This window comes from Corylus avellana, chromosome 3, assembly GCF_965113065.1.
Source record: "Corylus avellana chromosome 3, dhCorAvel1.hap1.2, whole genome shotgun sequence".
Taxonomy (NCBI): domain Eukaryota; kingdom Viridiplantae; phylum Streptophyta; class Magnoliopsida; order Fagales; family Betulaceae; genus Corylus; species Corylus avellana.
The window spans coordinates 13,327,020-13,353,696 of record NC_142492.1 but is presented as its reverse complement, the minus strand read 5'-3'; the positions used below and the strand labels follow the sequence as shown (position 1 = coordinate 13,353,696).

Here is a 26,677-nt window from a genome sequence, read left to right as displayed (position 1 = left end):
GTAGCATTTGTTTTTTTCTGAGCAAATAGGACAAATAGAAGGAAAAAAGAGAACCTGGAAAAGGAAAAAAGAAAGAACAGGTTAGGGGGATTGGTGTCCCAAAGATGATGATGTTATGGTCTTTTTTGTTTTTGTGTTTTTTTAGTCTTACTTAGATATTGTCTTCTAAAAAAGTTGAAAAAAAAAACTTATCTAAGTGGTCTCTCATATATTTTTTAAAAAATAATACTTACCGAAGATTATGTGAACACTAAAACAAACTGCAAAAAATATAAACAAACATTTCACGAAGGAGTGATAGATGCAACGTGAATGCTTTCACTTTAACAAATAAAAAAGGGCTTATCTAACAAGGTTATGCGTGCACACTTCAATTTACAAAGTGATAAAACTTTTTGAAAGAGTGAGTTTAAAAATGAATGACTCCAACTTCCAGTCAAACGGGATATCCGGGTCGAGAAAAGCATCAAGAGACACACAACCAATAGCAATCAAAATTAACAATTAGTGTTTATTTCCAAAACTTCTGTGTACCATGATGTGTCTCAAAAAGTCAAATCATTGGAACACTACTTGAAAATGTTAATCAAGTGTAGCACATTATAGTTAACATGTAATGATAGGTAGGAGCAACTTGCTATCTATAACGTGCTGGTGACATAATGAAGATACAACCCCTATTGTATCCATACACGTATTATATTAATTAGAAAGTGACATGACAAAGAAAAAAGACAAGAAAATTTCCCCAAAAAACAAAAAATCAAGAGGAACAAGTTAAAAGGGGGCAATTTTGCCTTCACCAAAGAAGTGGACAGTGGACATGTTGACAGGCCAATTAGATCATGAAATTTTGCCTTCATTATCTATAACCCATCTCATGATCGTTCATGAACTTTATTCACTCTTAATTGGGTTTGTCTTGTCTTTTGACTATTTGTAATTTTTTTTGTTTTTGTCATTTCATTTGAAATTTAAATGGTTTAAAATAAGAGATCGAATGGATATTTTTGTGTGGGTGATAGGATTATAATACAAGAATAATGTTACATTTACTCTCACTTCTTTACACAGTTTTTCACACTTATAGGTGGTTTTAAAAACCACCATTGAATATACGATGGATCTTTATTGAATTTTAATCAAATAGTAATTTTAAAAGTAATTTATGAGTGTTGAAAAATTGGTATAAAGAAGTGTGAGTAAGTGTAACATTACTCATAACACAATATCATGAAATTTAATTGGGTTAAATGCATAATTGGTATGTTTGGTTTACCTCAAAAGGGTATATGAATTTTAAAATATGACAATAAATAGTTGAACTTTATAAATTTATCAATATGATACTTCCATCTATGATCTATCTACCATTAAAAAACTAACAAAATTTTTGCCATGCATATAAAGAAGTCATATACAACCAATAAAATGTTGCCACATGTACAAAATCTCACCTAAGCTCGCCACTTTAAAAAAAAAAAAAAAAAAAAATCCCAAAAAATGAACTTTTAACAAAAAAAGGTAATGGTGGGGGTGGCTCTCTCCTCTCTACCACCTAGGACGTGGCTAAACAACCCCACTCCTAGGGGGAGGGGGCTCCAACTACCCCCAAAGGTAACCCTCAAATTTTTATTTTACGAGTGGCTGAACCACTTTATAACCTTTAAGGGTGGTTTGGCCACCCCCATATGGCGAGTCTAGGGTAGCCGAACAATCCCCAAGGACCATGGGGGTGGTTCGGCCACCCCTAAACTGGCCAGAGGTGGTTCGGCCACCTCTAGATTGACCCGGGGTGGCTCCAGCTACCCCCATGGTTGACCACCCCTTCGGGCGAAATGGGGGTGGTTAAGCCACCCATTTTTCAATTTTTTTGTTTTAATTTTTTAATTATTTATATTTTATATTCATTTTAAAAATTTAAAATTTTATTTTATTTTATTTATTGGGCATATGACACGTGACACGCTGTGATTAAGCAGGGCGCTCGCCTCTACAAAATTTTTGGAAAATAAGTCTTTGTAAGGCAGTTCTTAAATTTTTTTTGTTCTAGCCTCTGCTACTCCTCTTTTCTTGGTTCGCCCCCGCTGGTTTGTGTTTGTTCAGCAAGGAGGGGCAGGTCGAGAAAAATCTTCTTCTTCTTCACCTGGTTTGTCTTTGTTGCTTTGTGTTTGTTAAGCATGGAGGAGCTGAGAAAACTCTAGGGACCAAGAATTGGGGAATTGCGAAAGTTAGGTAAGTGGAACACTAGAAGCATTAATTACATGATGAGGTGTTGATTGATAAGAGATAAATTTCTCACAATTGACCCATCTAATTCTTATGTGGCAAAGGGCACATGGCTATTTGCAATTTTTTATTATTTAATATTTTTTTTAAAAAAAAATTAAAAATTAAAATCAGAATATAAAAAGATAAATCAAAAAATCAAAAAATCAAAAGGGGTGGCCAAAGCAACCCCAGTTTAGCATAGAGGCCATCCAGACCGCCGGTCTGGTCTGGTCTGGAGTGGCCGAAGCCACCCCTAGGTCCTTGGGGTGGACCACCCCAACAGCTATTAGATTGGACAAAGTCTTAAATTGAAGTAACATTTCATACATGTAACAACATTTTATTGATCTTAAATGACATTTTATACACGTTGCAAAGTTTTCGTTGGATTTTAGACGCTAAATTGACCAATGTATTAAATTGATAAATTTGTAAAGTATGAGTATTAGTTTTGTCACTTTTTTAAAACCTGTATTTAACCCAATTTTATATATATATATATATCACCTATAGGATATTCATATATACCCGTTGTCAGTCGCCCTTTGACATGGGTGTAGAAAGCTTTTGGACGACTTTCCCAACATGTGCCAAGTAAGACAAAAAAATTGAAAGTATAATACTCGTCGTCCTTTGACATGGGTGTAGAAAGCTTATGGACGACTTTCCCAACATGTGCCAAGTAAGACAAAAAAAATTGAAAGTATAATACTCTTAATTGAACTTCGATGAGATACTTTCAAAATGCCTGATAATTCATGGGATTTTGTGAAATTCCCCTTATAATAATGATGAGAATCACTAAACCAGTCCTGTGAGGTGCATGTGAATGTATTAATTCCTAACAACAGAATGATGCAAAAGATGGTTGTCATCTTTAATTATCACCAATTTTTAGTGAATGCCTTCCATCTGGCGTCCTAAAAGCAGTCAGCTTGACTGATCCGGTTTATTTGGTTCTGACTTCTGAGTAAGTTATGAGATGGTGTAAAGATTTTGGTGTTTGTTTCAGGAAGATGTAATTTTTTTTTTTTCCAACGCAGCTCTTCGAATATGGGATCGAATGATAGTAACTTTGTGGTTGAATTATGGAGCGGAGCGATTTATAGGCTAGATAAAAATGTTTTTGTACTATATGTGGGCTAGTTTCAACAAGTAATGGGGCAACAGGGATGGCTGGCTACATCTTAAATGGTATGTCATAATTATTATCCAACCCTTTTCTAGTCTGATATCTATGCCTATTGGAGGGAGATGTTCATGAGTAAAACACACAGGACTTAAGCAAAACTGTATGTAAGTTGTAATAATAGAAAAAGATGGGCTTTTTAGCATAAAAGAGAGGGGACTGTTAGTTCAGAAGTGGTAATCAAGGACCTTGATGGTGATTTGCCAAAAGAATGTTAGCTCGTTGTTTCTATGAAATTGCTCAGTTTTGTCTTCCCATTATAATGCATACAAAATAGTGTCAACTTACTCATTTTTTTGGCATCTACAGCCCTATTTCGGAATGTACTGAAAGATTCTTTGAACACAGAGAGATATATCTCTCTTGAAGTTGTGCTGCCTTCAACTTTAGTTCAATATGGAAAATCACCCTTAAAATCTGTGAACTTTGTGGATGGCCAATGTGAATGTAATAGGTATGATGCTGCATGTTTTTCTGTGTTCTGTTATGTTATTGATACAAACGTTTCTCCGTTGATATTTCTGGACTTCTAGACATGTTTTTATTACATAAGAAAGAACATGGAACAGCAACTAGTAGTTTCATTTGAATGATATGCGTTCTTTTTTTGTGTTTTTTTTTTTCTCCTTAAGTCTTATTGCAGCTCTTTCATGGCACGAGAATCAAGCGAGGTGATGGGTTTCTGGATTGTATTCTGTGGGAATTGTTCACAGGCAGAAGAGAAGACATGCAATTATGATATTATATCCATATTCCAGCCGTCTACATGCATCAACCATTGTTTGGTCATTTCTGTTTTTCTCCTTCTCCTGCTCATATTCTTGCATATAATCATTAATGGATCATTCTCAAGAAAGAAAATAGCACCCTCACAGCCTAAACACTTCTCTCCAATGCTGATATGTTCAGCCATTTACAATGGTGGTGTGGGTTTGGCTTACTTGGGTTTGGGGATCTGGATACTAGTTGAGAAGTTGAATGAAAACAGAACCATTTTACCTTTGCATGGATGGCTAGTTTTGCTATTCCAAGGGTTCACATGGCTGCTGCTTGATTTTACTGTAATCAGCGAGAAGCTATGCCTTCCATATATCAGAACAGTGAAGCTTTGTTCCATTGGCACCTTCTTATTTGCAGGATTCCTCTGCTTTTCTTCTCTTTGGCTTGCTGTTGTGGACAAAATGGCATCTGTTAAGATGGTTTTAGATATTCTGTCATTTCCTGGAGCAAACCTGTTGCTCTTGTGCGCATTTCAGGAACAAAAGAATGTGAAAACTGATCCAGACATCAGTCATTATTCTTTATATGCACCTTTGCAAGGTGAAAAATCTTCAAATGGTAATGTTACTCCATTTGCCAGAGCTGGATTTCTTAGTAAAATGCTATTTTGGTGGTTGAATCCATTAATGAAGCAAGGTAAACATCAAAACCTTTCGGAGAATGATATTCCCGTGTTACGGCAGGACGATCGAGCACAAACATGCTACTTAATGTTTGAAGAGAAACTGAGCAAACAGAAACAAAAAGGAGAATATGAATCCCCTTCAATGTTCTCAATAATTTTTTCCTGCCAGAGAAAAGCTATTTTAATTTCTGGGTTATTTGCATTGATCAAGGTCCTCACAGTCTCCAGTAGTCCACTATTTCTCAAAGCCTTCATTGAGATTGCTGCAGGAAAATCAGCTTTTAAATACGAGGGTTATGCACTGGCTGGCTTGCTCTTCTTAGTGAAGTGCTTGGAGTCATTATCAGAGAGGCAGTGGTTCTTTCAAACAAGGGTTATTGGGCTCCAAGTAAGATCTTTCCTATCTGCGGTTATTTATCAGAAGCAGCTAAGACTCTCAAATGCTGCTAAAATATCTCATTCAGCTGGCCAGATAATGAACTATGTAACAGTAGATGCCAATAGAATAGGTGAATTTCCATATTGGTTTCATCAAATATGGTCAACAAGCCTTCAGCTGTGTCTTGCATTAGTTATTGTTTACTATTCTGTAGGGCTGGCAACTGTTGCAGCTCTAGCTGTAATCATCTTGACAGTGCTTGCAACTTCACCAGTAGCCAAAATGCAGCATAAGTATCAGACAGAGCTCATGGTGGCACAAGATAAGAGATTGAAGACCATAACAGAAGCTCTTGGAAATATGAAGGTCTTAAAGTTGTATGCTTGGGAGAAACATTTTAAAAATGTCATTGAAGGGTTAAGGAAAGAAGAACTAAAATGGATAGTAGCAGTTCTAATACAAAAAGGATACTATCTGGTTTTGTTTTGGTCATCTCCCATTTTAGTATCAGTTGCCACATTCTGGGCATGCTACCTATTTGGAGTTCCATTATCTGCTAGTAATGTATTCACATTCTTAGCAAGTTTGCGCATTGTTCAGGAGCCTATCAGGATGATCCCTGATGTTGCTGGAGTGTTCATTGAAGCAAAGGTCTCTTTCACTAGGATTCTTAAGTTCCTTGAAGAACCAGAGTTGCAGAACAGAAACAGAAGACAGAACTACAATGACAAAGACATGGAGCTGTCCATTTTAATCAGGGCCAGTGAGATATCATGGGAGACTAATTCAGATAAGGCATTGCTAAGAAACATAGATTTGGTGGTTAAACCAGGAGAAAAGGTAGCTATTTGTGGAGAGGTTGGTTCTGGTAAATCAACCCTTTTAGCTGCTATTCTGGGAGAAGTTCCAAACATCAGAGGCATAGTAAGTAATCATTTCAATCTTTGTCCACAGTTCTAAACAAACTTTCAATCGGCATATAGTATAGTCTAAGTTTTTTTTAAAGAAATTTTTGAAGAATATGATACTCCATTCCCTTTTCCCCCCTCTGCTTTTCACCTAATTCACCAGCTCATTTAGAAGCATCAATTACACAGTAGACTACTACGTTTTTTTTTTGAAAGAAAGAAAAAAACATCTTGCTAAAGCTCATGACTCTAAATTCCCAGGTTCATGTTTATGGAAAGATAGCATATGTTTCACAAACAGCCTGGATCCAAACAGGATCTATCAGAGAAAATATTCTTTTTGGATCCTCCATGGACCCAAATAGATACAAAGAAGTGCTAAGAACGTGTTCCCTTATAAAGGACCTTGAGATGCTTCCAGTTGGTGATCTCACCGAAATAGGAGAAAGAGGTGTTACTCTAAGTGGTGGTCAGAAGCAAAGGGTTCAACTGGCTCGTGCACTCTATCAGGATGCAGATGTTTATCTCTTGGACGATCCCTTCAGTGCTGTTGATGCACATACAGCTACCAGTCTATTTAATGTAATGACATTTATTTTTTATGCAGTTTATGCTACTACTTTATCTTTTCTAACAGAAAAGCTAACATGGCTTGCCGCCAGGAATATGTCATGGAAGCTCTGTCAGGGAAGACAGTCCTGCTGGTGACCCACCAAGTTGACTTCCTTCCTGCATTTAATTCTATTTTGGTTGGTATATCACTTAAACTACAGTAGTTTTCTTAATCTTCTTTTCTTGTTTGTTCTTATCTTTTTGTGTCAAGGCTATGATCCTGAATAGAACTTTATGCAAACAATCTACATTAACTTCAAATTATTGGCAGTTTATGTCTGAGGGGCATGTTCAAAGAGGTTCCACATATGATCAGTTGCTGGACTCAAGTCAAGAATTTCAAAACTTGGTCAATGCACACAATGAAACTGTTGGTTCCCAGAGGCATGCCAAGTATGCTTCTTTCCAGCAATCTAAAACCTCTACAGGTGAAATTCAGAAAAATTATGAGGAACAGTTTAGATCATCTCTAGAAGATCAGTTGATTAAGAAAGAGGAAAGAGAAACAGGAAACCCTGGTCTAAAGCCTTACATACAGTATCTGAGTCAGAGCAAGGGCTTCTTGTACTTCTTCTTGGCAACTATATGTCATTTGATATTCATAGTTGGGCAGTTGATACAAAACTATTGGTTGGCTGCTGACATCCAGGATTCTAATATAAGCAGAGTGAAATTGATTGCAGTTTACTCAGGGATTGGGTCTATCCTGGTTTTATTTTTGCTCCTTAGAGCCTTTTCTGTTGTTGGTTTAGGTTTTGGAGCATCACTATCTATTTTTTCTACACTTCTGGGCTCTCTTTTCAGGGCACCAATGTCTTTTTATGACTCGACACCTCTCGGAAGGATACTCAGCCGGGTAAGGGTTTTAAAAGTAATGCTTTTATGCTATGCTTCAAAAATGAGTACCGCTATTTATACAACTGAGATGACGTGGTAGTGAATATTAACCATTTAATTTTCTTTCGTATTTTTTTAACGATATTCACTGTTACATCATCAAGTTGTATGATAGTCGTATAACAATCTAAAAAATATCAATACTCTTAAGAAATACTTACTCGGACTTACATCAATATTTTCCTTTTTAGGTATCTTCTGATATGAATGTCGTCGATATCGATGTGGCTTACAAATTAAGTATTGCCCTAGTTGCAACTATGACTGCATACTCCACCTATGTAATTCTGGCTATTATAACCTGGCCAGTCTTGTTTGTCATCATACCCATGGTTTATCTCACTATTCTTTTACAGGTACTATGTACACCAGAATTAATCACATAATGTGATTTTTAACAACATTTGTTTATGATTGAAATGAAACCAATCAATTTTTCTCCCTCTGATAAATATCCTCATACATTGCAACTCATAATTTTACTTGGCAAATTTTGGCAATTGTTTTTTTTTTTGTTTAAACAAACAGAGATATTATCTTGCTTCTGCAAAAGAGTTGATGCGAACAGATGGTACAACCAAGTCTGTGCTTGCTAGCCACCTTGCCGAATCCATTGCCGGAGCCATGACAATCAGAGCTTTTGGGGAGGAAGAGAGATTCTTTTCAAAGAACTTGGACCTTATTGACAAAAACTCAAGTCCTTATTTCCATGGTTTCTCAGCCAACGAGTGGTTGATCCAACGTCTGGAAATAATATGTGCAATTGTTCTCTCATCCTTAGCACTTGCCACAACTTTGCTTCCTTTTGGAGCTTCTGCCTCTGGTTAGTAATATTCAGCTTCAACTACTGAGTTGCTTTCACATGATATCATGCGTTCAGCTTCATACTTGTGATGCTTTTCCAATTCCTAGAAGCAACAGGCCAACACCACAACCCTAAGGCCCCCAGTTAATCATGGGCATCATCACAAGAGATTTTTTTTTTTTTTTTTTTTTTTTTCGGATTATAAAAACACAAAGAATACAAAGTCCCTTCAGCAGAGAACTACTGGAACTCAACCAGAACTATACAGCCAAAATCTCAATCTTCTGAGATTTAAGCCTAATCAGCCACCTAAACTCATCAAAACAGAACATATACTATCTAAAAGCAACAACAAAACAAACCGGAAACAACCCAACAAAACAGCAGCAACACTATACTGCAACAGCAGAAATGAAATCCTGCAGCAAAACAGCAGCTCCTTCCACTCACAATGTCAATTAGACATAAGAGAAATGTTATATTCCAATAAAATTTACTTGCTTATCCAAAAGCACCACAACCCCTGCCTTGCCACAAGCCAAGCCTTCACTTAGTATGGAAGTATTGGTTAATCTTCTTATTATTTCAAAACCATGTCTTGTTTGACCTCCTTATCTCACTTTGAGGTCTGAAAACTTGCACTAATTAACACCTTATAGCAGAATCTGTTCTGCTCACTTGTCTTTCTTGAACATGCTCCATCTCAGCTAAATCTCCTTCATTGTATTTACATATGCGGCAAGCATTATGATTTCTTGCATGATTTAGTTGTTCATTCCAGACATATGCTCCTCCAACATCTACTGTCTTAAGCTTCATCAGTCAAAACCACTGAGGATGAAAATGGATCATCACTTTACTTATTCAACCTGCCCCACCTTTAGAATCATGGTTTGTTAGTTCAAGATAAAGTACATTTTTTATTGTCAGAAGAACATCACTTGTATATCCATGATGTTAGTAGAATTTTTCCATTTATAGGATACTTGTATATCAACCTTTTTGTTTATCAAATTTTTGATGGCAGGATTTATTGGAATGGCACTGTCATATGGTCTTTCTTTAAATGTACACGTTATTGCTTCTGTCCAAAGCTGGTGCTTGCTAGAAAACTTAATTGTTTCTGTAGAAAGGCTAGAACAGTACATGCATATTCCCAGTGAAGCTGCAGAAGTAGTAGAAGGTCACCGACCCATGCACAATTGGCCTGTTGTTGGCAAAGTGAATATATTTGATTTGAAGGTAAATATTACATAGACCCAAAAAACAAAAAACAAAAAAATGTTACTTTTTTCATTCTCAACTTCTAGAAATATGGAAATGTATTTACAATGTTAGATGCCATCAATCAGGTTAGATATCGACACAATGCTCCACTAATCCTTCATGGGATCAGCTGTATATTTGAAGGAGGGCACAAAATTGGGATTGTTGGCCGGACTGGTAGTGGAAAGACAACTCTTATCAGTGCTTTGTTTCGTCTGGTGGAGCCTACAGAGGGAAGGATCATTATAGATGACATTGACATTTCCACAATTGGGCTTCATGATCTAAGATCACGTTTAGGAATCATACCTCAAGATCCAACACTCTTCAGTGGGTCTGTGAGATACAATATAGACCCCTTGTCAGAGCATTCTGATCAGGAAATATGGGAGGTAAAGTTCTTCTTTTGAGTTGTTTTGGTGACACTATCAGCATGGATTATGGTTTGTATTGAACAATTTACCATGTTAATTGGCCTTTAGATGTTGTAGGATTGTTAGAATAATGAAATTCCCACTGGATGTAAGTTGTGCAGTCACAAAATGGGTTTATTGAAGCTGTCTCAACATTCAGCACTTACCCAGAAAATCACATCAGCATATTGTAACAGTCATAAATTACTCTTATTGTTCTATAAAAGGCTGATTTCAGAAATTTGATTGACACAAGTTTTTCTCCTCTTTTGCTCTGCAGTTACACATTTCTTGTTCATAATAGTGTCAAGAGTTTACAATTTGCACATTATAATTATCCTGAGAACAGAATTGTTGTATTCTCTTTACAAAACTTATTGTATAAGTGGGAGGCAATATCTTTCTAAAAGGATAGATTCAAATTCACCTTACTGTGACACTGTCCAAAGTTCAGTCATTCCCATACAATTTTTTTCTCACTTTCTGTAATTCCGAATATCCCACATATTTATTTCTAACATATACTATCTTGTTCATTCCTGACATAGACTATATCTTATGAATGTGTAAAAGGTTCTTGGGAAATGTCAGCTTCAAGAGGCTATTAAAGAAAAAGAAGATGGCTTGGATTCCTTAGGTAAGAAAAATATTATGCATGCATGTAGGGGTGCCTTTTAAAGATCTTAAAAATCATAACTAATAACTTGGATTGCAGTCATACAAGATGGATCAAATTGGAGCATGGGACAGCGACAACTATTTTGTTTGGGACGCGCATTGTTGAAGAGAAGCCGGATACTAGTGCTTGATGAAGCCACTGCATCAATTGACAATGCAACTGATTCTACTCTTCAAAAAACCATACGAAAAGAATTTGCTCATTGCACTGTAATAACAGTGGCTCATAGAATACCGACAGTGATGGACTGCAATAAGGTGCTTGCTATTAGTGATGGTGAGTCTTAAATGCTCAAGCTCTTGTACCAAAAATGGTTACATCTTACTTGTTATATCAGTGCACGTAAAATATTTAATTGAAATGAAAGATGAATGACGAAGATAAAGTTCGAACTAAAAACCCCAAGGAGCTAGCTCAGTGGCGCCTATTGAACCGTAAGTCCTTGAGCAATCGAAGAGGTCTGCGGTTCGAAACTCACCAAGTGCATATTGCTTCTTGGGGCCACACCTCTCTGGTGCATAGTCAGTGAAGTGCCCTGTTCCGTGTAGGGAAATTTCCGAGGGTATGGTGCACTAAACCGAGGTTTACTCTGCAAGGATAGGTCCGAAGGCCCTACCTTGTGGGGGTTCTCCGTCATTAAAAAAAAAAAAAAAAAAAAAAGTTCGAACTAAGTATCTTTGTTCTGATATCATGTTAAATCATCAATTATCTCAAAAGTTTAAACTGATAGGATAGGATGAATTTAATCGTTTAATTTATATTTTAACATTATCTATGATACAGTTGGTTATTGATTATATGACATTAACCAGGTAAAATAGTAGAGTATGATGAGCCACTGAAGCTAATGAATAAGAAGGGCTCGTTGTTTGGGCAGCTTGTCGAGGAATACTGGTCTCATTCTGCAAATGCAAGCATGTACTCGGAGGATTGAAGCCAAGCAACCAAAGTCAAGTATAATTTCTTCATGCCTTATCATTTATTTATTCAAAGCTTCAAGACAACTTAATTTTACGAGTACTGTAACAAGTTCCTACGTCTTTGCATACAGATGAGTACTCAAGAAAACAATATAGGACCCTTTTAAGGCAAAGTTGGGAAATAATTGTTTACATATAGAGTGCAGTGAAGAATTAATTAGCTCATAGAGTAAATCTAAGAACTCAACTCTTATACAATTCTTGTACAACTTGGCTGATGTGGAGTTCCCATAAACCATTGGGTTTATGGGCATTTTTTAATAAAGGTTCTCCAATGGTTTATAAGCACTCAACATCAGCCCAATTGTACAAGAGTTATATAACAGTTGAGTTTGAAGCACTGCTTAAGTTTGTGAATGATTATGCCCTTGCATCTACTGTATTAAGGCATGTATGTTTATAAACATGTGTGTTACATAAGCATTACATGAGATGATGAGCTATATCTACAGTGAATATTAATTTGAGTTGAGTTGATATAATCTTATCTTCATATCTCTGATATTTGAATGTTGAGTCTTATCCTCTATTGGATCAGATGATGAAGAATCATTCCAATCATTGTCTAAGGATTTAACTCTAGCAATTAACACACGATTATCAGATTTTAGAGTATTACAAACATCATGTGAATCACTCAAAGTTTCAAGCAATTTATTCATGAGATCATTAAAAGTGTTTTGAAGATCATTCTCCCTTTTAGATTCATTATTAGAAGGATACTACTTATCAGAGAATTTAGAATCATCGGAATCATTACCATTATCATGAGTGTTACAGTTTGTATGAACGGTTCAGACACAAAATGTGGAGGCTATTAAACTTTGTTCTTTTGTAGACTACCACACATATTATTATATAGGGTTAGAGAAATATTACAATGACCAAAACACCCCCAAACCCTAATGACTCACATGCCCTAATAACTCTTCTAACATTCCCCCTCAAGTTGGAGCATATATATCATATAAGTCTAGCTTGGAAGAAACAAGCAAACGAAAAACATACTCTAAAACTCTCCCACAAGCTGGAACAGCTTGGAGCACACATTACAAAGACTAATAAAATTAAAATTAATAAGAAGATATGCTAAAAAACTTCAACGCCGGTCGAAAACTTGTAGGAAATTGCAACAGCCAGTTGGATCTCGCCAAAAAACAACAAGAACCAGCCAGAACCTATCGTAAAACACCAAGGCCGGTCGGATCTCAACAACTAACAATGATCACATTTCCTAAACCCTAAAAAAAAAAAAAAAAAAAAAAAAAAAAACATTCGCCGGAGATAGATAGAACACCCCGACGACCGTATACGTCACCAACCACCACAGAATATGCCTACCAACCACCACAGAACACGCCTACCACCATCACAGAACACCAAAAAGAAACAAAATCTTTTTTTTTTTTTTTCCTTTCTCTCGGTTTCCAAGAACAAATTTAAAACTTCATCAAGGCACCGCCTGTGTGGGCACTATGCTCACAAGCGGTGCTGCCACCAAAAGGAGACTCACTAACAACAGGACGAGAAATTCAACCAAAAGAAAAAGAGCAAAAAATTAAGACAACAAACAAAGGGCCAAGAATTTAAACCCTAAGGCTCTGATATTATGTTATAGTTTGTATGAATGGTTTAGACACAAAAGGCGGAAGCTATTAAACTTGTTCTTTTGTAGCCTACCACACATATTATTATATAGGGTTAGAGAAATATTACAATGACCAAAATACCCCCAAACCCTAATGACTCACAAGCCCAAATGACTCTTCTAACAATAAGAAATACCAAAAGCAAGATAGTTGGTGTTTTATTTAAGGTCATCCTTGTCAAAATCACTGAGAGTAACTTGGAAAGCTTTTCCCTTGTTACTCTTAAGATTACCACAATCCTTTCGAACATGACCATAGCCCGAGCACTCATAACACTTTTGACCCCGAGGATCTCTTTCCACTCAGGCTCATCCTTACCACCTCTAAGGTCCCCTTCCCTTTTCCCAGTCAATTTGGCATATCTATTCTTATACTTGAAGACCTTTCTAGCTACCAAGTCAAGTTCCTCATCATCTGTTGATTCCTCATCAGATGAGTCATCATAATTTTTTCTATGAGTTCTAAGGGCAAGGGTCTTGGTTTTCTTAGGCTGGGGCAAAGAAAACTCATAATTCGGAAGAGATCCAACTAGGTCTTCTATTCTCATAGTTTTTAGGTATTTACTCTCTTCAATAGTTGTAACTTTGATTCTAAATCTTTCAGGGAGAGATCTCACGATTTTCTTAATCAACTTTAGTGCAGAAACTTTTTTTCCAAGGTTGATCATGGAATTACTTATTGCACTGAGTTTGGTATAAAACTCATTAAATGTCTCATCCTCTAGCATCCTGATTCCTTCAAACTGAGAACCTAACATTTGAAGTTTTGAAGATTTAACAAGTTGTGTACCTTTCATATGTAGTTTATAGGATTTCCCATGTAGCTTTAGCATTATCACAATTAGATTTTCTAGAGAATTCATCTTGTGATATTGCCAGGAATATGGCATTCATAGCTCTGTCATTCCCAAAATGAGTGTATTTTTTTTTTTTTTTTTTTTTTTTTTTTTTTTGTCAAGAGTAGACTATTCAGCTATTAGCTTATATGGTGCTTTCCATCTAGAATCAACAACAGACCAAATGTCTATGGATTTTAGGAAAAATCTCATATGAGATTTCCAGTAGCCATAATTAGATCCATCAAAAGAAGGAACATAATTAAGAGTTAGAGACATCTTATGAGGTGTTTAAGATCACACTTAGGAAATTAATCATTCAAGGAGTGAACCTGCTTTGATACCAATTGAAAATATAAAACATACTCCTAAATACACCTAGAGGGGGTGAATTGGTGTTTAACAAAAATCAATGTGGAATTAAAAGTAAGAACCATGTAATAAACAATCACCAAAATATGTAAAGCAGTAAATCACAGATATACAGATATTTTGGTAACGAAGAGGAAACCTTTTAAAAATCTCTCTAAAAGTAAAACCTTTCTGGGACAGCCAAACCTAGGAAATCACTAAAAGAAAATTCAAATTACAAACATAAGGACACTTACAACCCTTTGTAACTCCTCGGCTCTGTAAGTTCAACAAGCTTCCCGCTTGTCTTCCTAACTCGACAATCTTCTTAAAGTGATTCTCCTTTACCCGATCCTCCAATAGACTTCTTGTCGTTGATGAACAAATTGGCTTCTCAAACACAACAACACTCTACGAGAAAATAGCTTTGAAGCTCTGAATACTAATAATCCTATTTTAGCACAATATGGAAGTTTGACTCTTAATTGCTTAGAAAATATCATGCTCTAAAGAGTTCTATATATAGGCACTGAGAATTAGGTTTCCTTGATGAAGTAGAAAAGCTTATTATGGAAAATCCGCAGTAGCGCTCGGACGGCAAACAGCCTTGTACGAACGAAACTAGAGTTTTATAGAAATCCAAGCTGAAGTTGAAAAACCCTAATGTGGCAACAGACAACTGACGTTTGGACGGACTAAAACCCCATTCGGACACGGCTTGGTTAAACCTCTTCTCTAACACCTCTCGTTCAAACACTCAGTAAACGGCCTTGCGAATGAAGCTTTTGGCTTTTAGCACTAGATGCTGAACGTTCGATGCTGAACGTTCGAACAAACTACGAACGATCTTGCAAAAGGAGCTCTCAGCTTTTAGTACTAGCTGCTGCACGTTCGAATGGACTACGAACAGTCTTGCAAATGGAGCTTCAAACGAGAAAGGAATACACTTTTGGACATCGAATTAGCCAACCTAAAACATAACATTTTGGATTACTATGAACTTTACTTTCTCAAAATATGTGTTGATTAAGAAAGATAATGAACATGGTGAGATTTATAAGAGCATGCATGTAAAAGACTGATAAGACTAATTGTATCGTATGACATGGTACACCGATACGTGCGGGATAACGGCCATAGGCTTACTATACAAGTTAACTAACTCTATGGTCAAATATGTTTGTTATATAGGCCTTGCATCAAATGGTTGCTTGTGACTTGCGCATCTATGTTTGATTGGCGGGAGGCTACAAGACGTACATTATTAGTAGCGTGGGCCACCCGAGGTCAGACTCGGTCAGGCTGCTAGTGTTATGGATGGTAGCATGCAATATTCAAGGCACCGGTATTGTATTAAAGATCCTTCAAGACAACGCCAACCCTGCTGATAATGGGTAATATCCTGGGTAGACTATACAGTTTAAACTATGACATGATTCTCATATTATAGCATGTATTATATATATATATATATATATATATATATATTTCATTCATGATAAAATGTCGCCTCATAATGTTGAATGTAGTTTATATACAACTGAGTTCATCATCTACTAATGTGTACATCATGTGCATTTTTACTCATTAAGTCGTTGGACTTACTTTTGTATTATTTTCCCTTTATATGTATATCTACATCATTATAGCTAGTTTAGTAGGAGATGGATTCAGGGAACTATCTAATGGTAGTGAGGAACTTGATCAAAGTCATTTTTGAGGACCTAGACCTGGTTTGGCTCAAGTCCATGTGGGATCCTGGTGGAGCCACTTGACCCTCCGTACGTGACCAACAACCCAACTCTGTAAGCTGTTGAGAGTGACTCGGATATCTTCTATTAAATGCCCATACCGATTCCAACAAGAGCCTTCTTGTCTTAAATTATTCACAATTTCAAGCGCATCCCCCTCCAGAAAAATCCGTTGGAATCCCAAGCTTTTGCAAAATTCCATAGCCCTCCATGCCACTACTGCTTCAGCTATTGTAGACTCAGTAATGAGAGGAAAGATGGTGCACATGGCTGCCAATACTAAGCCTTCTGTATCCTTCACGATCACTCCCACTCCCACTCCCATCCTCTTGGAGGTAGTGTCAAGAGTAGCATCCCAGTTCACTTTGTCAACCCCTTCAGATGGCTTGTTTCATTTACGTTTCATTTACGTTTCTTATTATTTCTTGGCCTCCTCTCTTGATGATCATCAATCTCAACGGCTTGTTTAAAATTTTCCAGAGAAATTTGTGCACTACGATACAATCTGGACGGAGTTACAAATTCCCCACCAAAAACCACATTGTTTCGCCTAAGCCATATATGTCTAGCAATGATAACCACCAACTCCATTTGTTGTTCGTCCAGCACCTCCAATAACTTCTCTAGAAGATCCATTCCATCATAAGCCACTTTGGAAAGTTTCTAAATTTTACTTGCACCCTCCATCCACACATCTGTAGCCGAATTGCAGCTTCATAATATGTGTCCAATCGTCTATGGAAACAGACCACAAATGGGGCACATAGAGTCTTCCACTATCCTCTTCCTGCATAAATTTTCCTTTGTAGGTAGCAAGTTATTGCCAACTCTCCAAAGAAAATTTTTAACAACCTCGGGGGCCTGCATTTTCCACAGAATCTTCCACGTTCCATTAAGGTTGGAGGCCTTAGAACTTTCTCCTTGTTCTCTCAAGACTCTTGCCTTTTTAGTGTGATAGGCGCTCCTCACTGAAAGCATCCCGTTTGGGGTGCTATTCCATATTAATCTGTCATTGTTACCGTACGGGCTCACATCCATATTGCAAATTTTTGCCACCTCATCAGGTTGGAAGATATTTTGGATAAGAGCTATGTTCCACCATCGTAAATCTTCACCAATCAATTTTTCTACCTTAGACTCCGAATCCAGAATCCGAACTGGAGATTGAATCGCATAGGAAGTTGGTGACATAAGCCACTTATCCCCCCAGATTTTGATAGACTTCCCATTCCCCACTCTCCACATCAGCCTCGATTTTAGAAGTGCTCGGGAATTGTATATACTTCGCCAAGCATATGATGGTTTTTTGCCCAAATCAGCCTCCAAAAAAGTTGAATTTGGTTAATATTTTGCTTTGAAAATTCTGGCCACCAATGTATCCGGATTTTGTAATAAGCGCCATCCCTGTTTCATGAGCTTTGCAAGGTTAAAACTTTCCAAGTCCCTAAAACCCATATCTCCCTAATCTTTTGGTCTCCCCATCCACTTCCAACTCACCCAAGCCATCTTTTCCACCCCACCAAAAATTACTCATCATCGAATTTAATTCCCAGCACAATGTCTTAGGAAGAAGAAAAATACTCATACTGTATATAGGAATTGCTTGGATCACCGCCTTTATGAGAATCTCCCTCCCCGCCTATGACAAGAATTTCTCCTCCCATCCACTTAGCTTGGATCTAACCCTACCCTTAATGCTCACAAAAGTTCTATTTTTTAACCTGCCCACTACTGCCGGAAGCCCCAAATATTTCTCATAGTTGTTCGACGAGGCTATCCCTGCTATAGATAAAATGAACTCCTTGAACTCGCGCTTTGTATTCCTGCTGAAGAAAATAGAAGTCTTCCCTGTGTTAATTTTCTGCCCCGATGCTTTCTCATAAATGGTAAGCAACTGTTGTATATACCCCCACTCTATCACATTTGCTCTGCAAAATAGCAAGCTATCATCCGCAAAAAAATAAATGGCTCACCTGAAGGCCACCTCGAACAATAGTAACACCGGAAATTTTTTCCTCCCCCTTTGCCTTCAATAATAGGGAACTCAACCCTTCAGCACACAAAAGAAAGAGATACGGGGATAGAGGGTCACCCTGTCGTAGACCTTTTGTTGGGATTATATGGCCCTGGGATCACCATTTATCAGGATTGAATAGGTGACTGTGTGTACGCACTCCATAATTAATCTGATCCAAGGCTCCGTAAAACCCACCTTTCGCATAAGAGATTCTAAATAATCCCATTCAACTCTGTCGTAGGCTTTGCTTATATCAAGTTTTATTCCCATATAACCTTTCTTACCAACCATTTTAGAATCCATTGTATGGAGAGCCTCATATGCTACCAAAACATTATCTGTAATTAGGCGCCCTAGAATAAAAGCGCTCTGATTTGGAGAGATAATGTGTGGGAGAATCCTCTTCATTCTATTTGCAAGCACTTTAGAAATCAATTTGTACATCACATTGCATAGACTTATTGAGCGAAACTCAGTGACTTTTGTAGATGGATTAGACTTAGGAATCAAGGCAATAAAAGTAGAATTTAAATCGGGATTCATGCTACCTGATTGGAGAAAACTCATCACTGCACTACAAATATCTCGCCCCACCGTGGTCCAATATTGTTGATAGAACACCGCAGCAAAACCATTGGGTCTTGGAACTTTCAACGGATGCATTTGAGATAGAGCAAAATCAATTTCCTCTATATTAAAAGCTCTCAGTAATTGCGCATCCATCTCGTTCGTAACCTAGCCTTCAACTTCACTAATACTCTCTTGCACCCCCACTGGATTAGCCATTGTGAAAAGACTCTGGAAATAATGGACAAAGGCTCTCTATGTCTTCAGGTTCGCTCCATAGTGTTCCCTCTTCATCAATTATTTTCCCGATAAAATTGATCTTCCGATAGTGACTCGCCCACGCATTAAAAAATTGTGTATTCTGGTCCCCGTGTTTAAACCAATTTCGCTTCGCCCGTTGCTTCCATTTCAGATCTTCCATCTCCATTAAATGATCAATCTCCTTTTGTAGTTGCTTTATCTACTCTTGATTGTTAGGACCTTCAGTTGTCTATAAGGTTGCTGACCTTTTTGTTTTACACTGAATATCTTTCTCCACCTCACCATATTTCACTGAACTCCATCCAGTCAAACCCTGTTTGCACCTACTAAGTTTGGAAGATACTTTGGTTATAATTGAATAATATTGCTTATTTCCTAATTTTATTACTAAACACTGGGCATCTACATAAATGTTTTACATATATATATATGAATATTTTCATATTATATACATGCAAGGTCCCTAAATTACATTTTTTTTTTTTATTATGGGGTGAACAAAGAAATTATCACATAGAAAATCATAACCATAGGCCCATGTCACTTATATAAAAGATAATTAGTATTTGCAAATGGAACTTGAAAATCTATGTAGACTATAACATGTCAAATTGAACAATTTGTCTTGAATAGGAAAAGCAAGTGGGCTTCAGGTTGATATGTTGGTGTAAGATCAAATCGTACCATGCACCGAACGAACCACATGAGTCATCATTCTTTTAATATTGTCTTGAAGAACGATGTACATGCACGATGGCTTATTAGTTACTATAAATCTTGAGAAGATTGTGAGCTCAGATGTAAAGTGTAGGTCACTTTGATGTATCTATGAATGAGATATTTTTATTAGTCAACATCTATGTGCATTGGGTGGTCACATATAACATTTTGAAAACACCCTCTTCAAGGGTGAAATGGAATTTACTGAAACTTATATGTACAAGGTGAAATAGAGTCTCACAAGGTACAAAAGGATAATCATGTAATTAAATTGGGTACTCAAAGAAAATAAGTAGTGAATAAAGTAACAATGTATTGACTTTGATTTGACTACGGAATAATTCCATGGATGGTTAATAAGTAATAAATAAGTACATCACGAGAATTAATTGATTAAATAAAAAATACATATTAGAGTGTAATCACATTTATTTAATGGAATCAATTGTGATTAATAGTGTCTTGTGATAGGTCATGGATGACAATTGTCACAGGCTTATTAGAGCTAAATGTATTTTTCCTTTAGGTCCTTCTTTGAGCCAATGTAAATTGACTATTTGTTTTGGGCCTCAATTATGCATTTATTTATTTGAGTTGTTTTATTTTATAAAACATGGGTCAAATAATTTAATTCCTATGTTGCTTATTATTTGGAGTTGATTGGGTTTAGGAATTAAAAGAGTTTTACGCTCATGGGTTTTATTCCTAAGGGCTTAAGCAATTAAAAGAGCTTTAGGCTCGTGGATTTAATTACTAAAATCTTAAGAAGAAATTAATGAGCATTGAGCCAATGGGATAAAACCAAAATCCCAAGCATTGGGCTTCTAGGAAAGAGCTAAACATGAGCTAGCCCTAAGAGGCACATGGGAAGCGAAGAGACCATGGCCGGCCACAATGTAACGACCCCGATTGGCAAGTCAATTAGCTAGAAATTGATCCCATGGTTTGTCTCCCAGCCCTATCCCTCACAAGACAACACTAGGGGATTTCAACCTCTTAAAGACGAGAGATCTCAGTGGAGGACTTTCTAAACTATAGGAATAAAAAGCATTACATACACAACCACACATTCATAGACCAGAGTAAACAAAGTACCTCATAATATAAAGATAATCATCAAATGTACCGGTCATCAGACCATCATAAAGTTACAACTCATAATATAATTGTCTTAATAAAAGATCAACAAATCAAATCCTAAGTTTAAGTAAAGGTAGAGAGATAACAATCTCAATCATGTCTGCTCGGGTGGTTCCTCCATCAGTCCACATAGAGTGTAACTAAACTAGGCCCAAATCCTCAAAAATTACTCGGATCAAATCCTGCGCGATTACCTACGTCTACTCCGAAGACATCTCCGTTTAAGCTAGCTAAACCGCGCAATTATTTGTAATGGAGAGGAAAAGACAAAAAATAAAGGGGCAAGTCTAAACACATAGTGAATGTTAACACATATAATGCGCATGCCAGTTTTTGTAATGAAATCTGGTTTTTATAAAGCATATAACAATTCCATCATGACAGTTTAGCACAGACGTGATATAGATATATGATATATACATATGATATAAAGTAACAGTCATAGTTCAACAGTATGGTCTACCCGATATATTACCCCTTCTCAGCAGGGTTGGTGCTGTCCCGAATGACCTGTAATACAATGCCAGTGTCCTAGCCATTGTACGCTACCGTACATCACATTAGCGGCACGACCGAGTCCGACCTCGGGTGGCCCACACCGCTAATGATGTTCGTCCTGTAGCGACCACTCGTTAAGGCTGCGCTAGTCACGAAACAACCATTGGATCTAAGGCCCATATAACACACACCTTTGACCATAAAGTTAACATGTATAGTAAGCCCATGGCCCTTATACCGCATGTACCCGTATACCATGTCATACTTGGGCTACTACATTCTCCCCTCCTTAAAAAAATTTTGTCCTTGAAATTTCTAGATAAAATATCAAAAAAACAGCATTCAAAGAGGAACAGAATGTTACCTTTCGTCCATAATATCGTCAACATCGTGCTCAGTAGGTTCCTGGGCTATCTCTTCCCATCCATTAACTAGCACTTCATCATCCTCAAACAACTGCGTAAAATCATCTTGCAAGTCATCTAACAGGTCGTACTCAATGTTACCAATACTATAACAGTCGTCATCAATCTCTACTCCTAAATCCATCAGCTCACAAAAGTAGTTCCACATGCAGTCTGGGTTGATTGGTATAGGTGCCATGATCCTGTAGAGAAAAGCAAACTCTTTCTTAATCAAGTATTCCATTATCTAAAACGGAAATAGGTATACTATCCAAGTATATTCTTAAAGGAAAGAGTCATACACAATCACTCAAACAAATGTGGATAACGACTCCGCATATCATGCTTTGTTGTGTCAAATACTACCTAAATTAATAGATAATATTTAGTACGTTTTAACTCGCAAGTGCACAAGATCAAAACAATAGTATAGTGCAGCAAGTACAAGATTGATCCCATGGAGATTGTTGATTTTATTTAGAATTGATTAAAATATCAATTTTGTCACAAAATTGATACTATGAAAATAAATAAAGATAAAGATAAAGGTAGGACTTTGATATCCACCACTAATCATGCTCAAATAATATAACAATATGCCAATGCTCTAATCATATTATGAATACCTAATGTTTGCCAACCTAAGAGTATGGGTGTCTATTCCTTAAGCTATTGATCTCCCTAAGCAATGAATTAGGCATGGGCATCTATTCTAATTCTTGTCTTTCTTAAAGGATTTAGCATGGGCGTCTACTAAGTTGTTCTTTAAGAAAGCATAAATCTTTGAAAATCGACAAACACATGAGGCATACGGTATGGGTATTTACTCCCGATTCCTCATGTTGATTAACCTAAGAACCCGTGGTAAGGTTCTTTTGTTACTTTATTAAGCCCAAGCTCGCTCATCTAAATTGACTTAAATAACTAATCCATACCACATGTATATAATGACCAATCACACACATATGAGGAATTCAATAAAACAGGCATTAATCAAGTTAAGCATCACAATATGATTATCACAAAGGCGCCAATATTGAAATATTAAAGAAACATAATTAGGGCTTCAATCTAGCCCTACTAAAGGTTTAGTTACACATAATTAAAATAAAACTAAAAAGAAAAGGGAAAGAAATAACAAAAAACAACTCCTTAAAGTAGCCTCCAATTCCTCTCCCCAAGAGTTGTCTCTTAAATTGTCTCTTGTATTATGAGGCTTAGAGGTGTATTTATAGGGCTTAGGAGAGTCCTAAAAGCCTTAGTAATACTAGGAAATTCGGAGGTTTATCTCCTAGTCCAATTAGGATAAAGATAACCTAAGTCCAAATCGGAATAGGATTCATCCATATTTGCGTTCTTACCTTGCGGGACGATTTTGGCATAGCGCACGTCCGAATTAGGAAAATGCTCACAGTGGTTTGTAGAATTTTGAGTTAGATTTCCAATGCCACTTGAGTCACCTCAATCGGATATTTGAGCTGAAATTTATGGTCCAAATACCAAGACATGTGCATAATCCAAATTTGAATCCAATCCGATTTTAACTCAATTTGAGAAATTCCAATTTAATCATTTCATTTGTTTGATTAAACTTAACCACATCATATAGGTCATCTATTATGATTGATTAAGCTTAACTATATCTTCTAGGTCTTCCCAATTTGCCCTTTAAGCTTCGAACTTTTCCGAAAGCACTTTCTTTTCTTCCATGACCTATAAAACAAAGAAAATACAAAAAGAGAAATAAAATAGCACAAACCAACAAAACTAAGGAATTAACAAATATAAGTTAAGGGCTAAAATATGAATATTTTGGCACTTAACATGCTTCGCCTCCCATGATGGTCCCTCGACACCATGGTTACACCACAGTACCTTAACGACAAGAATCGTTTTGGTAAGTAACACTTGCTCCTTCTTTCCACGATCTTCACCTGTTCCTCAACATAGGTCAATCCCCACTGGATCCCTAACAACTTGTATTCCACAATTACATCGGGGTTAGCAATGTACTTCCTCAGCATCGAGACATGAAAAACATCATGCGTACCGACCAAATCTGGGGTTAAGGCAATCTTACATGCCAACCTCCCTATTCTCTGGGTGATCTTTAACGATCCAATAAATCAAGGGCTGAGCTTCCCCTTCTTCCCAAATTGCATCACTCCCCACATGGGTGATATCTTGAGCAATACACAGTCTCTGACTTCGAATTCCAATGGTCTTCTTTGATTATCGGTATAGCTCTTTTGCCGACTTTGAGTTACACTCATCCTTTCTCTAATGATGAGCACCTAGTCACGAGTATCTTGAATCAACTTCGACCCCAACGTCTACCTCTCACCGACGTTGTCCCAATACAGGGGCGACTGACACTTATGTCCATAAAGTGCTTCATAAGGCGGCATTCCAACAGTCGCTTGATAGCTATTGTTGTAGGAAAACTCAATCAAAGGTAGGTACTAGACCTAACTACCTTTGAAACCCAACACGCAAGCTCGTAGCATGTCTTCCAGAATTTGGTTAGTCTGCTCCGACTGGCCATCTATTTGGGGGTGAAAAGCGGTACTAAACTTCAGCTTCATTCCAATCTCCTTCTGCAGACTTTGCCAAAACCTCAAAGTAAAGCAAGAGTCTCTATACGATATAATTGCCGATGGTACTCCATGTAATTGGACTATATTCTGAACATATAGTTTGGCCAGCTTATCCATTGGATCCTTAACCATCATGGGAATGAAGTGAGCACTCTTTGTGATCCTCTCCAGTGGGTGTCTTGGGTAACCCCAAAATAAAATCCATAGCGATCTCGTCCCATTTCCACTTAGGTATAAGCAAGGGTTTGAGCGTCCCTACCGGCCTCTGATGCTCTACTTTAACCTGTTGGCAGGTTGAGCATTGTTCCACAAATCTTGCTATATCCCGCTTTATATTGTTCCACCAATATGATCCTTTCACGTTCCTGTACATCTTAGTACTACCAGGATGTACAGTTTACGTGGAACGATGAGCCTCACTCATTGTCTACTTCCTTAATCCTCCACTTTCTGGCACACATACTTGCTTGAAATGGGAGAGGAACCCATTGTCCTTAAGACAAAATTCCTTCACCTTTCCTTCTTCAAGCAATTGCTTGATCTTGGAACACTCAAGATCCTCCAATTGAGCGGCTTCGATTCTAGCAAGAAGCTCTAACTGAACTACCAGGTTAGTCAAATGTGCAAGCACACCTTCGCTTATTACTTCCAATCCCATTCCAACGAAGTCCCTGATCAACTGGGGTTGAGAAATTCCAAGAGCAACAAGCTCCACCGTTGATTTCCTGCTCAACGCATCTGCTACTACGTTAGCCTTGCTAGGATGATAATTGATCTCACAATCATAATCCTTTATCAGTTCCAACCACCTTCTCTACCTCATGTTAAGCTCCTTCTGGGGAAAGAAGTACTTCAAGCTCTTATGGTCCGTCTAGATCTCGCACTTCTCGCTATACAAGTAGTGCCTCCAGATCTTTAGAGGAAACACGACCGTTGCCAACTCCATGTCGTGCATGGGATAGTTCTGCTCTTAAGTCTTCAGTTGGCGTGAAGCGTAGGCAATAACATTGCTGTTTTGCATAAGCACGCACCCTAATCCCTTCTTAGAGGCGTCGCCATACACTACGAAATTTTCAGATTCTGTAGGTAATGCCAACACTAGAGCAATTATCAAGCGCTTCTTCAGCTCTTGAAAACTCTTCTCACACTCGTTCGTCCAAACAAAGTGGGCGGTCTTCTTAGTCAAAGCAGTGAATGGCCTCGACAGCTTCGAGAAATCCTCGATGAAGCATCGGTAGTAACCAACGAGTCCTAAAAAACTTTGGATCTCAAATACACTGGTTGGCCTAGTCCACTCCACCACTGCCTTTACCTTCTCTGGGTCAACTACTACATCTTCTCCTGAAATCACGTGTCAGAGGATAGGCATGCTGTCCAACCAAAACTCGCACTTCTCGAGTTTAGCATAGAGCTGCTCCCTTCGAAGCCTCTCTAATGCCTTCCGTAGATGCTCCTCCGACGTCTTTGAATAGATCAGGATGTCGTCAATGATAACCACGATGAATTGGTCCAAATAGTCATGAAAAACTCTATTCATCGTGTTCATGAAGATAGCTGGTGCGTTAGTTACTCCAGAAGGCATAACTAAAAACTCATAGTGTCCATAACGAGTCCTAAAGGCCGTCTTAGGAATATCGTCTTCCTTCACCCTTACTTGGTGATAGCCTGAGCGCAAATCAATCTTGGAAAACACGTACGCTCCCTGCAGCTGATCCAACAAGTTGTCAATCCTAGGTAGAGGATACTTGTTCTTGATTGTCACCTTGTTCAGCTCGCGGTAGTCGATGCACATCCACATTGACCCATCCTTCTTCCTCACGAACAACACCGGCGCTCCCCACAGTGATGTACTAGGGAGAATAAATTCTTTATCCAAAAGCTCTTAAAGCTGTTCCTGTAGCTCTTTCAACTCTAAAGTGCCATCCTATATGGTGCCTTAGATATAGGATTAGTGCCTGGCACGCACTCAATTCCAAATTCAACCTCTCTCTGTGGTGGTAATCCAGAGTAGTCTGTTGAAAAGACATCTGGATAGTCTCGTACCACAATGATGTCTTGTAGGTCCTTCTTTTCTTCCTTCGCT

The 26,677-nt window shown here is 37.6% G+C and overlaps 1 protein-coding gene across 2 annotated transcripts; it reads left to right on the top strand.

Annotated features, from left to right (window-relative positions):
• The first annotated feature begins 3,399 nt into the window (after positions 1 to 3,399).
• LOC132175031 (ABC transporter C family member 10-like) lies at positions 3,400 to 16,103 on the top strand. 2 transcript variants are annotated; one of them, XM_088514893.1, is made up of 13 exons: positions 3,400 to 3,465; positions 4,093 to 6,168; positions 6,414 to 6,734; positions 6,815 to 6,901; positions 7,036 to 7,620; positions 7,853 to 8,017; positions 8,190 to 8,484; positions 9,494 to 9,708; positions 9,819 to 10,124; positions 10,719 to 10,782; positions 10,861 to 11,100; positions 11,637 to 11,778; positions 15,831 to 16,103. In XM_088514893.1, exons 1-12 carry the CDS (start codon positions 3,463 to 3,465, stop codon positions 11,756 to 11,758), a joined length of 4,479 nt encoding a protein of 1,492 aa, XP_088371019.1. In that variant the 5' UTR covers positions 3,400 to 3,462; the 3' UTR covers positions 11,759 to 11,778; positions 15,831 to 16,103. The 2 variants fall into 2 exon arrangements, with proteins under 2 accessions (XP_088371019.1, XP_088371020.1); XM_088514894.1 differs by lacking the exon at positions 7,853 to 8,017.
• Positions 16,104 to 26,677: the final 10,574 nt, after the last annotated feature.